The 15065-nt window shown below is 41.5% G+C and overlaps 2 protein-coding genes across 7 annotated transcripts in view; both read left to right on the top strand.

Annotated features, from left to right (window-relative positions):
• ajm1 (apical junction component 1 homolog) overlaps positions 1-15065 on the top strand; it is a 29506-nt gene that overhangs the window by 1341 nt on the left and 13100 nt on the right. The window contains exons 2-3 of one of the 2 annotated variants that reach the window (XM_047372917.1): positions 3570-3689; positions 3776-4028. The gene's annotated coding sequence lies outside the window, so the exon portion shown is untranslated. Of the gene's footprint in view, positions 1-3569; positions 4029-15065 lie in introns of both variants that reach the window. The other variant, XM_047372918.1, reaches the window with a different exon arrangement.
• LOC124872670 (major intrinsically disordered NOTCH2-binding receptor 1-like homolog) overlaps positions 8176-15065 on the top strand; it is a 62861-nt gene continuing 55971 nt past the window's right edge. For all 5 annotated transcript variants that reach the window (XM_047372919.1, XM_047372923.1, XM_047372920.1 and 2 more), the window contains exon 1: positions 8176-8398. Coding sequence is in view for 4 of the 5 variants with exons in the window: in XM_047372924.1 (XP_047228880.1) it covers positions 8338-8398 (61 nt within the window). In the remaining variant the exon portion in view is untranslated. The remainder of the gene's footprint in view (positions 8399-15065) is intronic.

A 15065-nucleotide genomic window follows, 5' to 3' on the forward strand; every position in this document is an offset into this window, starting at 1 on the left:
CCACCTAAAAATAAATCCACCTTGGTGTAGAAGCAAACCTTGTTACTTCTGTAAATGCATTGCATAAAATGAGCATTTCACAGTGTGAGCAATATTCTCCACTGATAAATCTCTACACTTGACTGTGGCTCAAGTGGTAGGAACTTATCCTTTAACCGGCGGTTCGAACCCCCGCTCTGTCTGTCACAGTCGTTGTGTCTGCTGATGGAGGAGGGGTGGCCTAGTGGTTAGAGACCAGGGCATTTGCATCCCAAAGAGGCCACAAGTTCCCTGGTTTGTATCCCACAGACTGCCACTCTGGGTCCCTGAGCAAGACCCTTAGCCCCAGAATGCTCCACGGGTGCCACACAATGGCAGCTCGCTGCTCCCTAAGGGATGGGTTAGATGCAGTGGGCAATTTTATTGAAATGTACAATGGCAATGACAAATAAAGGTTGTTCTATTCTATATGCTCACACATATACAGGGGTTGGACAATGAAACTGAAACACCTGGTTTTAGACCACAATCATTTATTAGTATGGTGTAGGGCCTCCTTTTGCGGCCAATACAGCATCAATTCGTCTTGGGAATGACATATACAAGTCCTGCACAGAGGTCAGAGGGATTTTAAGCCATACTTCTTGCAGGATAGTGGCCAGGTCACTACGTGATACTGGTGGAGGAAAACGTTTCCTGTCTCGCTCCTCCAAAACACCCCAAAGTGGCTCAATAATATTTAGATCTGGTGACTGTGCAGGCCATGGGAGATGTTCAACTTCACTTTCATGTTCATCAAACCAATCTTTCACCAGTCTTGCTGTGTGTATTGGTGCATTGTCATCCTGATACACGGCACCGCCTTCAGGATATAATGTTTGAACCATTGGATGCACATGGTCCTCAAGAATGGTTCGGTAGTCCTTGGCAGTGACGCGCCCATCTAGCACAAGTATTGGGCCAAGGGAATGCCATGATATGGCAGCCCAAACCATCACTGATCCACCCCCATGCTTCACTCTGGGCATGCAACAGTCTGGGTGGTACGCTTCTTTGGGGCTTCTCCACACCGTAACTCTCTCGGATGTGGGGAAAACAGTAAAGGTGGACTCATCAGAGAACAATACATGTTTCACATTGTCCACAGCCCAAGATTTGCGCTCCTTGCCCCATTCAAACCGACGTTGGCATTGGCATGAGTGACCAAAGGTTTGGCTATAGCAGCCCGGCCGTGTACAGGTCCTTCTCAAAATATTAGCATATTGTGATAAAGTTCATTATTTTCCTAAATGTCATGATGAAAATTTAACATTCATATGTTTTAGATTCATTGCACACTAACTGAAATATTTCAGGTCTTTCATTGTCTTAATACAGATGATTTTGGCATACAGCTCATGAAAACCCAAAATTCCTATCTCACAAAATTAGCATATCATTAAAAGGGTCTCTAAACGAGCTATGAACCTAATTATCTGAATCAACGAGTTAACTCTAAACACCTGCAAAAGATTCCTGAGGCCTTTAAAACTCCCAGCCTGGTTCATCACTCAAAACCCCAATCATGGGTAAGACTGCCGACCTGACTGCTGTCCAGAAGGCCACTATTGACACCCTCAAGCAAGAGGGTAAGACACAGAAAGAAATTTCTGAACAAATAGGCTGTTCCCAGAGTGCTGTATCAAGGCACCTCAGTGGGAAGTCTGTGGGAAGGAAAAAGTGTGGCAGAAAACGCTGCACAACGAGAAGAGGTGACCGGACCCTGAGGAAGATTGTGGAGAAGGGCCGATTCCAGACCTTGGGGGACCTGCGGAAGCAGTGGACTGAGTCTGGAGTAGAAACATCCAGAGCCACCGTGCACAGGCGTGTGCAGGAAATGGGCTACAGGTGCCGCATTCCCCAGGTCAAGCCACTTTTGAACCAGAAACAGCGGCAGAAGCGCCTGACCTGGGCTACAGAGAAGCAGCACTGGACTGTTGCTCAGTGGTCCAAAGTACTTTTTTCGGATGAAAGCAAATTCTGCATGTCATTCAGAAATCAAGGTGCCAGAGTCTGGAGGAAGACTGGGGAGAAGGAAATGCCAAAATGCCAGAAGTCCAGTGTCAAGTACCCACAGTCAGTGATGGTCTGGGGTGCCGTGTCAGCTGCTGGTGTTGGTCCACTGTGTTTTATCAAGGGCAGGGTCAATGCAGCTAGCTATCAGGAGATTTTGGAGCACTTCATGCTTCCATCTGCTGAAAAGCTTTATGGAGATGAAGATTTCATTTTTCAGCACGACCTGGCACCTGCTCACAGTGCCAAAACCACTGGTAAATGGTTTACTGACCATGGTATCACTGTGCTCAATTGGCCTGCCAACTCTCCTGACCTGAACCCCACAGAGAATCTGTGGGATATTGTAAAGAGAACGTTGAGAGACTCAAGACCCAACACTCTGGATGAGCTAAAGGCCACTATCGAAGCATCCTGGGCCTCCATAAGACCTCAGCAGTGCCACAGGCTGATTGCCTCCATGCCACGCCGCATTGAAGCAGTCATTTCTGTCAAAGGATTCCCGACCAAGTATTGAGTGCATAACTGTACATGATTATTTGAAGGTTGATGTTTTTTGTATTAAAAACACTTTTCTTTTATTGGTCGGATGAAATATGCTAATTTTGTGAGATAGGAATTTTGGGTTTTCATGAGCTGTATGCCAAAATCATCCGTATTAAGACAATGAAAGACCTGAAATATTTCAGTTAGTGTGCAATGAATCTAAAATATATGAATGTTAAATTTTCATCATGACATTATGGAAAATAATGAACTTTATAACAATATGCTAATATTTTGAGAAGGACCTGTATATTGACCCTGTGGAGCTCTCGACGGACAGTTCTGGTGGAAACAGGAGAGTTGAGGTGCACATTTAATTCTGCCGTGATTTGGGCAGCCGTGGTTTTATGTTTTTTGGATACAATCCGGGTTAGCAACCGAACATCCCTTTCAGACAGCTTCCTCTTGCGTCCACAGTTAATCCTGTTGGATGTGGTTCGTCCTTCTTGGTGGTATGCTGACATTACCCTGGATACCGTGGCTCTTGATACATCACAAAGACTTGCTGTCTTGGTCACAGATGCGCCAGCAAGACGTGCACCAACAATTTGTCCTCTTTTGAACTCTGGTATGTCACCCATAATGTTGTGTGCATTTCAATATTTTGAGCAAAACTGTGCTCTTACCCTGCTAATTGAACCTTCATACTATGCTCTTACTGGTGCAATGTGCAATCAATGAAGACTGGCTACAAGGCTGGTCCAATTTAGCCTTGAAACCTCCCACACTAAAATGACAGGTGTTTCAGTTTAATTGTCCAACCCCCGTACATTTTTTTGATTAAAGTAAATATTAAAATTTTGTATCCTGGCCTGATCCCATTGCTGGGATCATATAGCAACAGGATTTTCTGAAGACTGGATTAATAAGAACAGACAAATTAATGGGCCTTTAATGCAGTTATTGAAAAGATTCAAGTACTTCACATAATACTTGTATTGTCAGAGTCTGGTTCTCCTGTCTGCCTGCTGCTAACCTGTTCTCACCACTAGGCGCCGCTAGTTGGAAGACACTGGAGATCGTGACGGGTGCGGCTCGTTATTTCATCAACCGGGGAGCTTTAAGAGGATGGATTGCCAGCACTTCGTTGCCTGAGTGTTTTGCCCTCAGCGGTATTTCAATCTGATCTGCTCTTGCCTTGAGCCTGTTTCCTGAGAATAACCTCGTGTTAATTCTTCCCTTCTCTTGCCTGTTCTAGGTTCTGGCCACAGACCGGAACCAAGCAATCCTGAACCTTCGACCAGCAGTGTGGAATTGTTTCCCTGACTTTGGACTGAATCTAGCTGGCAATCCTTAGACCCTCTGGAGCTCCTGCCTGCAGTTCGAACCCTGTCCACCCCCCAGCGTTTGCTTCAGTCTGGATCAACGTCTCTAGCTTCAGTGGTGCCGTAGGCAGTCGTACCATTCATCCCAGACTCTGACTCTCCCTGGCGGTTTCCCCTGCCCTACTAGTAAGCACTAGATAATTTTTTCTGACCCGATTCTGAGGTTCGCTCTCTTACCTGTTGTTCTCTCTCTCTCTGTGCAATACGTGGCGTTCTGTTCCCGAGCTGTTTGTTTGGCCTGCAGCCTGCATTTAAATAAAATCAACTAAACTGTTCTCTGCCTTCCAGTGTCTCTGCATGTGGGTCAAATTGGGCCTTAACATTATGACAGTATGATTGTGAGACATGATTGTAAGAAGAATTTAATGACAAAATTAAAAGTATGGCACAAGGAACAAGGATAACCTTAATAGAAGAGACCAGCAGTGAAAAATGAAAACCAGGGACCCTAAATACAGAGGTGTTGATTGGTGACAAGGAAACCAGGTGGGTACAATCAGGGGATGTCAGGATCTGTTTTTGGTAGGTTTTGGTTCTTGGTTTCTCTGCAATTCCCTGTCTGTGTTCTTCAAGGTACTGTTCATATTGGATTAGGTTCATGATTTATTCTTGTGTTTAGACTACTTTTTGGATTCCTGTGTTATTGGAGTTTATATTTTCCTTTATAAATTAAGTTAATGTTATTTTAGTTGGTCTCATTGTTTACTTGCTCCAGTTTATTTAGATTATTTTGTTACCTCCCTGTACTCCCTGCTCAATTTTGTTAATTAGTCATTCTCCCTCAGTATTCTTTAGGCTCCTTTCCACCAGTTGCTATTGTTTCAATTCAGTTTATTTATATAGTGCCAATTCACAACACATGTTGTCTCAAGGCACTTCACAAAAGTCAGGTACATACATTCCAATTAATCCTAATCATTGAACAGTTCAGTCAGATTCAGTTATTTATTCAAATTGGATAAAAAGTTTTTCTATCTAAGGAAACCCAGCAGATTGCATCCAGTCAGTGACTTGCAGCATTCCCTCCTCCTGGATGAGCATGTAGCGACAATGAAGAGGGAAAAACTCTCTTTTAACAGGAAGAAACCTCCAGCAGAACCAGGCTCAGTGTGAGCGACCATCTGCCACGACTGACTGGGGGTTTGAGAGAACAGAGCAGAGACAAAAAAGAACACAGAAGCACTGATCCAGGACTACTTTCTATGGGAAGGAAAAGTAAATGTTAATGGATGTAGCTCCTTTAGTCGTTTCACCTAGAAAGAAAGAACAGAAACTCTGAGCCAGTTTTCAAGGTTAGAGTCTGAAAGAGAGCACATAGAGTTAGTCACAGTAAAAGCTCAGTCAATTGCCATGTCTAGGAGAGAGAAAGGGTTAAACACGGAAAGACAGGGCCATGTGGATCATCGGTAGAGGGTGAGCATTAAGTTGTTGCCAGCAGAAGCTCGGACGATGCCCCTCTCCAGAAAGGTCTCACAGGTAGACACAGAGTCAGGCCAGGTGTAGCTTCTAGGAAGAGAAAAGGGAGAACAAGGTTAAAAGCTGAAATAACAGCAAATGATGCAAAATTGGAGAGCAGGGTGAGAATGTAGCAAAGCGAGCAAAAGTGGTCATTATGTCCTACAGTAGCCTAAGCCTATAGCAGCATAACTACAGAGATAGCTCAGGATAACCTAAGCCACTCTAACTATACAGGTCCTTCTCAAAATATTAGCATATTGTGATAAAGTTAATTATTTTCCTTAATGTCATGATGAAAATTTAACATTCATATATTTTAGATTCATTGCACACTAACTGAAATATTTCAGGTCTTTTATTGTCTTAATACGGATGATTTTGGCATACAGCTCATGAAAACCCAAAATTCCTATCTCACAAAATTAGCATATTTCATCCGACCAATAAAAGAAAAGTGTTTTTAATGCAAAAAACGTCAACCTTCAAATAATCATGTACAGTTATGCATTCAATACTTTGTCGGGAATCCTTTTGCAGAAATGACTGCTTCAATGCGGCGTGGCATGGAGGCAATCAGCCTGTGGCACTGCTGAGGTCTTATGGAGGCCCAGGATGCTTCGATAGCGGCCTTTAGCTCATCCAGAGTGCTGGGTCTTGAGTCTCTCAACGTTCTCTTCACAATATCCCACAGATTCTCTATGGGGTTCAGGTCAGGAGAGTTGGCAGGCCAATTGAGCACAGTGATACCATGGTCAGTAAACCATTTACCAGTGGTTTTGGCACTGTGAGCAGGTGCCAGGTCGTGCTGAAAAATGAAATCTTCATCTCCATAAAGCTTTTCAGCAGATGGAAGCATGAAGTGCTCCAAAATCTCCTGATAGCTAGCTGCATTGACCCTGCCCTTGATAAAACACAGTGGACCAACACCAGCAGCTGACACGGCACCCCAGACCATCACTGACTGTGGGTACTTGACACTGGACTTCTGGCATTTTGGCATTTCCTTCTCCCCAGTCTTCCTCCAGACTCTGGCACCTTGATTTCCGAATGACATGCAGAATTTGCTTTCATCTGAAAAAAGTACTTTGGACCACTGAGCAACAGTCCAGTGCTGCTTCTCTGTAGCCCAGGTCAGGCGCTTCTGCCGCTGTTTCTGGTTCAAAAGTGGCTTGACCTGGGGAATGCGGCACCTGTAGCCCATTTCCTGCACACGCCTGTGCACGGTGGCTCTGGATGTTTCTACTCCAGACTCAGTCCACTGCTTCCGCAGGTCCCCCAAGGTCTGGAATCGGCCCTTCTCCACAATCTTCCTCAGGGTCCGGTCACCTCTTCTCGTTGTGCAGTGTTTTCTGCCACACTTTTTCCTTCCCACAGACTTCCCACTGAGGTGCCTTGATACAGCACTCTGGGAACAGCCTATTCGTTCAGAAATTTCTTTCTGTGTCTTACCCTCTTGCTTGAGGGTGTCAATAGTGGCCTTCTGGACAGCAGTCAGGTCGGCAGTCTTACCCATGATTGGGGTTTTGAGTGATGAACCAGGCTGGGAGTTTTAAAGGCCTCAGGAATCTTTTGCAGGTGTTTAGAGTTAACTTGTTGATTCAGATGATTAGGTTCATAGCTCGTTTAGAGACCCTTTTAATGATATGCTAATTTTGTGAGATAGGAATTTTGGGTTTTCATGAGCTGTATGCCAAAATCATCTGTATTAAGACAATAAAAGACCTGAAATATTTCAGTTAGTGTGCAATGAATCTAAAATATATGAATGTTAAATTTTCATCATGACATTATGGAAAATAATTAACTTTATCACAATATGCTAATATTTTGAGAAGGACCTGTAAGCTTTATCAAAAAGGAAAGTTTTAAGCCTAGCCTTAAAAGTAGACAGTTTGTCCATCTAGAGCCCACTGATGGTCATTGTTATACTAAAAACCACAACATTTTCTCTCTGATTAGCCTCCCCAGTTCATTGGTCCACACTCAACTTCCCTCACTATTTAAACGCTCTGGTTTTCATTGTTTGCCACTGGGTCCTCCCGATGTCCACCCTGAAACTGTTTGCAACCCTGTTTGCTACCTGACCCATGTTCAGTGTTTTGACATCTTGTAAATTATTATTTCTAAAATAACTCTACAACTCACCATGCAGCTCCCTCGCTGTGCTCTGCACATTGGTTCAACTTCATGACAGGGGAATGCTGAACAGCTGAGGGAATGGACTGTGCAGGGAACCACAGAATGAACACAAGAAGCTTAACCAAACCAGAAAAGGATTTACATATCAGTTGGTAAAAATACAAGTCTAAACTAAAATGCACGGAGAACAAAACACAAGAAATAGCTAATGATTGGGAGGTCCAAGTTTATATTATCTCATTTCTGGAGACAAACCATTCACTCCTACATTACTATTCATAAATGAAACAGCCAGCGAAATTGCCGATTTAGCTGGAGAGAGGGGTATCAATGAATGTGACGGATTGTAGATAATTATGAACCCCTTATTGGGCCAGTTGTTGTGTGAAAATGTTAGACTATTCTAAAATATATTTCAAGCTGAACAAAAAATAGGAGCCTTAAGAGCCATCATCATCTGCTTACTGAGCACCCCATAAAGAACCTACTGCCAGTGTTCATAAGATCAATAATAACTGTAAAGACGCGGGTAGAAAGATTCTAATAACATTTGGGAGGACAGTCAATTTGCTTCCTAAAATCGTGATACAAAACTGACCCCAACCTCCCACTGCTTATGATTCTGTGCGCCTGCTGTCATGGAGGCGAAATCAGAGAGGGGGAGGGCGTGAGGCTGTCGAGGGTTGCGGCCACATCGACGCGGACGCTGCAACAGCGCTGCGCAATTGTGTTGCGCAGAGATTCACTGGCGACGTGAGATCAGACCGAGAGGGAGAACTCTCCCTCAGAGTCCGACCAATAAGGTGCATATTGCAGTTTTGCCCTGTGCACATGCCAGATGTCGTCATTGGGAGAACACCAACGCACTGCCCTGACAAAAAATGGACAAGCACAAGCTGGTAAGACTTGATTTATTTATATATTTGTGCTGTCGCCCACCGTGATATGTGCGGTGACTGATCACATACGGCTTTCTATCATTTGCAACTGCGGCATTTACTTGTTCTAGGTGCAGAGTGATTCGTTTTTATGTGATGAACATGGTGTGGATTGAGCAGTCTTAAAACTGTCCAAATATATTCGCTTGAAACCATTTGCAGCGTGCTGTGAGCATGCAATAAAGCAGCGAATAATCGGGCTGCTCTTTACTAGCTGTGTTCCCATCCTCGAACACTGACATCATCCTCATCAGGATTCTGGCTCCGGGCAGCAGCTCTTCATGCAGAACTCTCTACGCGCAGCGTTTTCGAGCTCAGCGCCTGAATGCGACGATCATTGGGGTGCCTGTGCTCGGCGGCTCAAGTTTATTTTATTACACAGACTGCAGGCCGTCAGCACGATGTGTGGCACTGCTGCAGAGGGTGGATCGGTGCTTTGATTACTTCACTTGAAAAACCGGACAGAGCAATGGTAAGAGCTAAGATGAGGGCCGTGAGGAGATCTTTAACATTAAATCAGGACAGGACAGTACACCAGCTATATTTAAATACCATCTTTTTACTATGGCCTAAGAATCTTTATCTGGTGTTCTTCACACTCAGGTTCTAACCATTCCAGTACCTGCTCGCTGAGGTCAGCAGAACCACAGGATGAGGAAAAAAAAACATCAGCAAAATCTGAAAAAATGAGATCATGAATCCAATGACTAAAATGAGCTCCTTCCATATGTGGCTGGGATTAGCCTTATGGATCATGAATGAAGAACTCAGTTCCTCTTCAGTTCAGTTTTTTGGGCTCTTGTAGGTCAGGTGTTTTGAACATTTCCTACTTGGGGGAGGCCTTTTAAGCAGTCAAGGTTCACTGGAGAAACAACTTAACTTCTCAGATAGTTTGGGAATGGGAACTTTACTGGGATGAACTTAAGCAGGAAACAACAAAAAACCCTAATACTAAAACACATATGCAGTCCGACACATCAAAACACAAATAAAGAATATCCAGAACCTATTCTCACAAAAATGCTACAGTGTACAAACGTAACATGTTTTGTTGTTTAAAACCGTTTACCTGTCACTTTAGGTCAATAGCTTTTTCTTCATGCACTTCTAAATGGCCTTTTAGTTATTTTAAGTTCAGGTCTGGTTTGAAGTTTTGAAAGTTTGGCTGAAATCCAACCTTCCTGATAGAAGTTAGTGTCACTTCCTGTTTGGTGGCAAAGGAATAGCATTTGGAATATCTCAGTTGTTCTGATCTGTAATTAGATAGAGTTTCAAAGTTATATTATAAAGAGGGTCAAGCTGGGGCGTTCACAAAATAAACAAGTTACTTTCTCCTGTTAGGGCAAAGGCAATATCCTCCAACTCTCGTACTAGTGTGTGTGCAGTGGTCAGTGATAGTGCACACAAAATTTTTCCTGGATCTGATGCCTGTGTGCCCAATCTGCACACAGGCATCCAGTCACTCACACCTGGCATCCAACAGTAAAACGGAGGCCCACCACCCAAGCCGCAGGGCTCTCATCCCCCAGCAAAAAAACCCAAAACAAAATGAGGGGACAATGTGGGACCACATAGCCCCTTCTTGCCCCTTCCCAATGACATGATTAGTGGAAAATCAGTGTGATTAGTGTGCAAAGTCGTGTGTGTCTACATGGGTGCCATGTTTTGGGACCCCAGCCATGGATGAAAATGAAGTGAAACATGGATGAACTCTGAAAATTGACTCTGAAATATACATAATCAAAGGCCTGTATGAATCTCTGCACCTTTCAAAATCACACTAACCAGCTAAAAAGCTGACCCCTTACAGCTACTGAGATTAGCTGCAACGCTAGTCCCTTAAATGCCCACAGGTGGATTACCAGGACAGTTTAGCTTCTCAACTTGTCACCCAGAAAATCCTGTTGTCAGAACGGTTCACATAAGATGTAGTGTTTGGGAAGAGATTAGTTTAGAGTGAAATAATCTAAACAATGCTCGTTTAATGACGTTTTTTTTTTTTATGTTTGTGTTGAGAAAACACAGCTAAATGCTAGCAGACCAGCTGCTCAGCTAAGGATTTGTTCTGTTTTTAAAATTAAGACAACTTCATCTATATGGTGGTTTTTAAACACAGACCTGCCATAACGTGCCGTCAGTGCTTATGCATTTTGATCTTTTTATTGCTGGTACTTTAAAGGTACATATTCATCTTTAAAGAGCTGTAGGCTTTCTTTTCTGAGCTTCAACCGCTAACGGCTAAAGCAAAACGTGACTTATGGCCGTCATCTTATGAGCCCACAGGCTTTGTACACACCAAGTTAAGAATCATTTATCCAGAAAGGTTGTTAGTTTCCAATCTAGAAAAATAATATTTCCCTAAATATTATTTGACTAAATGTGATAGCTAATAAAATACAATTAAGACTCATTTATCCAGGAAGGTTTGGTTTTTATTCAAAATAATATTGCCTTAAATATTATTTGAGTATTTCCTTAATATTTCCTCAAATATTATTGTACTAAATAAAGGAAGCTAATTAAACACCACTGAGAATTAATCATCCAGAAGCTTTATTTTATTCATCAAATCATTCTTCAAAATATTATTTTATAAAAATAATGTTTTATTTAATCTTGCATTGTGAATGGTTGTTTGAAGGTATACCAATATTTCCAAGACTAAATTAACTTCATTTCCAGGTTCCTCAAGATAATCCTTGGTTCTCAAACATAAATAGCATGAATGGTAATGTTGCATCACTTTATTGGCCATGGTTTTAAACTATCTTTGATGACCTTGTTCATATTGTGTATATAGTTGGTCTTCCTTATACTTTCATTTTGCTTGGTAGTTAAGTTGTATTGTGTTTCACTTTGAGTTGACTTGTTTTTGTCAATATATTCTTGTATTTTAAGAAAGTGAGTGAATTATTCCATGTGTGTCCAGAGTTTTGTTGTTCAGTAATGTCTGAGCTTGGCTCACCCCTTTCGCTATTGTTCTGATACCACTGCCTTATTGGGTTGGTATTCACTGGACAACACTTAACAGACTAAATTATTATTTAATAAAATATTAAATAATATCTTTAGAATCATAATCACAACACATTTAGTGTGCCATGTAATGTCTGAAGTGAAAGTTAAAATTGGAGCATTAACTAAACCCTGGGTGCACCACCACTGCAGATAGTAGACGCAGCAGGAATCACACCAATCCCCAAAGGCATAAATGTCGAAAAAGTGATTAAAATTGGTGTTGCGGTGGGTATAAGGCAAGGGAGGGAATAGATTGCTCCTCACAGCCACATCCCTGGCCTTCCCCTCCTACATCCTAAGGTCTTCAATTGAAGAAGGATTAGTATGTACAGTATATATTGTGTTTGGGGCTTTTCTCCGCAAAGTACTTCTTCGCTGTGCTGACATTTTACTTCCGATGTGCATCGACTCATCATACTAGCTGCTAAAACACCTGTACTTAGCAGGATGCCAGTCCCACTGCACCCTGTTTCAGATTATTAAACAAATTTTTTACATTTGGTACAGATTACCTGAGTAAATACGCAAAGTAGTTAATTCCTCACCCATTGGAATAATGATTAAGGGAAAAAAAAGCCATCAAAACCAGCCTGGTCTTTTGTGAAAAATATTTGCCCGCCAATGTGCAGAGAGTTGTGTGGAATGTATGTACCTGACTTTGTGAAGTGCTTTGAGACGACATGTGTCCTGAATTGGCGCTATATAAATTAAAAAGAATAAATTAAAAGTTTATTCATGAATAAGCTGTGATTAAATAAAATTTTTTTAGAAAGCTGAGCTTAATTTCACCAGACATACAAATCTTAAAAGGCAGCACATCATATAAAAAAATCAAAAAAACAGTACAAAAACAAAGTCATTGACATTAATCATCTACCATCTGTCTATCAATCTGGAAAGGGTTATAAAGCCATTTCTAAGACTTTAGGACACCAGTGAACCAAAGTGACAGCTGGCGAAAACCTGCAGTAGTTGTGAACTTTCCCAGCAGAGGCAGTTCAACCAAAATGACTCCAAGAGCATGTCAATGATTTAACAAGGAGGTCACAAAACAACCCAGAACATCTAAAGCAGAGCAGACCTTAGTTGAGGGCAGTGTTCAAGATTTACCAATAAGAAAGAGACTAGAAAAAATGGGAGAGTCTAAAGCCGAAATCTACGGGTGACCAAAGAGAACATAAAGACCCATCTCACTTTTGCCATAAAACGTGATAATCCCCAAGACTTTCGGGAAAATGTTCTGCGGATTGAAGAGGCAAGTGTAACGTCTTGGAAAGCACGGGTCATGTTACATTTTATCTAAAATGAATACATAATTTCAGAAACAGACCATCATACTCACAGTCAAGCATGGTGGTGGTAGTGTGAGGGTTTTGGGCTTCTTTACTTCCTCATGACCTAGAGAACTTCCTGTTATCAATGGAATCGTGAACTTTGCTCTCTACCAGATCATCCTGCAGGAGAATGTCCCTCCATCAGTACTGGACCTTAAACCCAATCACACTTTGGTTAAGCAGCTACTACTTTGCTGAGTACAAACTTTAATCACTGAAGTCAGGGGGCCACTGTGAGGGAATGGAAAGAGTAGCTGTCTTGCAATTGGAAAGTTGTCGGTTCAGTTCCGTCTGCCACAATTCGATGTTCCTCCAGGGCGAGGCACTTACCCCGAGTTGCCTACCAATCAGTGAATAGATTTGTGCGACAGGGTGACTGTGGCTCTAGTTTAAAGTTTTGTTCTGATGAACACCGTGACAAGACAAGTGCTTTATAGATTCAATCAATTTACCATTAAATGTTGTTCAACTATGTTGGAAGTTAGGCCTTTAATTAAAGGTTTTGGTTGCCTCATCCTGTGCTTCCTGTTTCCTGCATTTGAGTCCTGCTTCTAACTTTCTCTACAACAGACCATTACATAATCTCATCCTACACCATGCAGACTGACTGCAGTAATAAAGATTCCTTCACATTGGCTTGCTGCATACCTGATTTAGCCAATATGTCAAGGGACTTGACATACCAGACTTGTAAAGTAGTTGTGACCTAAATGCATTGGTTAATATAATTTTCAGCTGTACTGAATTTTTAACTGAAATATATGCAGGCAATAAGCATAAAAACAAAAATTTCAGATCTAAGTAAACATACAAAATGTGAACCTCAATGTGAACAGAATTCCTTATACAGTACTGGCCAACACTGTCTATGTCACAGACTAATTATCCACAGGCTCAGCATTCAAGGAACCTAAATAACCCAATTTCACATCCTTCTCGGGCCTGAAAGAACCAATTATTGGATGCTCTACTAAAAGCTTTGTTCTTTGTTGTGCTGTGGGTCATTTAGCACCAACAATGTACAGCTTTCTGCCTGAAACTCCAATGATGATCTAATATTAGTCTTTATTTTTAGTGAAGCAATGACATGTAGCATATATATTGTAAACATATATTAATAATACAAGTTCATATCAACTCTTCAACAAGTTTAACTCTACAGTTTATCTACTTTTGGATGTCAAATCAGTCAAAATCCAAAATGTACAAGGTAATTATCTAAATAAAATAGTAAAATACAATTCATACTGCTATAATGCTAATAGGGTTCCGTCGGACTGTTGAGTTTGAATACTGAGGAGAGAAGCAGAGTTAATTTGCCGGGGGGTTCTAGGGTGTGCAGTACAATCCTGACTGTACAACATGAAAAGCAGCGCTTATATTGCTCACTGGCCGGAATGCTACTATAGTTATTTGAAGAAATGGGATCCATTATGTTTCTTTACAATGTTGTCTCTACACAGCTCTTTTCAATAGCCCATGTTATACCTAGACTGGTCCTGTTAACTTTTTCTGAGTGTTGTTTTGTTTTGAAATTGGGATTTGGACAAAACAGTTTGACACATATTGTTCTTCATGTCATAAGAATGGGAACATATTTCTTAAATGCCAGCTGTGCTTGACACTAGTTGGCAAAATTGTATAAACTGATTAGAATATGGTTAGAAATGCTTTTTGTCCTAGGTTATGGTGCATCATACTTTTTTCTTTAAGAGCTCTGACTTTATGTAGGAAAATTGTGATAAAACCATGATTTTACTGTAAATATAAAAACATCATACTATATTTCTGGCATATTGTTCACCCATACGAGTAAGTGAATGCTGCTATGAAAAAGTACTTGCCCCATTAAGGAGTTCTTCAGTTTTTGCTTTTTTTTACACTTAAATGCTTTAAATCATCAAACAAATTTGACCTGAGTAAATACAAAGAGCAGTTTTGAAATGCGGATTTGAGTTTTTTTCTTATTTGCCCTTGAATTTCTTCTGGTTGGGGGATGATGTGGTACTTTTTGAGATATTTTAGCATACTTCATATTGTCAGACAGGTTCTATTTAAGTGATATCGTGATCCTACAGTTCTGGCAGTAATCTGTTCTGGGTGTGGTTAACAAATCTCTGAACTACTTTTTCTTTTGGTAAATAATACACATTTAGTGGCTTTTTAGGATTAGGACATCTGGAGTTAGTCTGTTGCTCCTATGTCGCTAAGTCTCACCGCACAATGGATCGTCTCAAGTTTAGTTTTACGCCATGCAACCATGCCTAGGAATTTCG

This window comes from Girardinichthys multiradiatus, chromosome 8 (genome assembly GCF_021462225.1).
Source record: "Girardinichthys multiradiatus isolate DD_20200921_A chromosome 8, DD_fGirMul_XY1, whole genome shotgun sequence".
In the NCBI taxonomy this organism is placed as follows: domain Eukaryota; kingdom Metazoa; phylum Chordata; class Actinopteri; order Cyprinodontiformes; family Goodeidae; genus Girardinichthys; species Girardinichthys multiradiatus.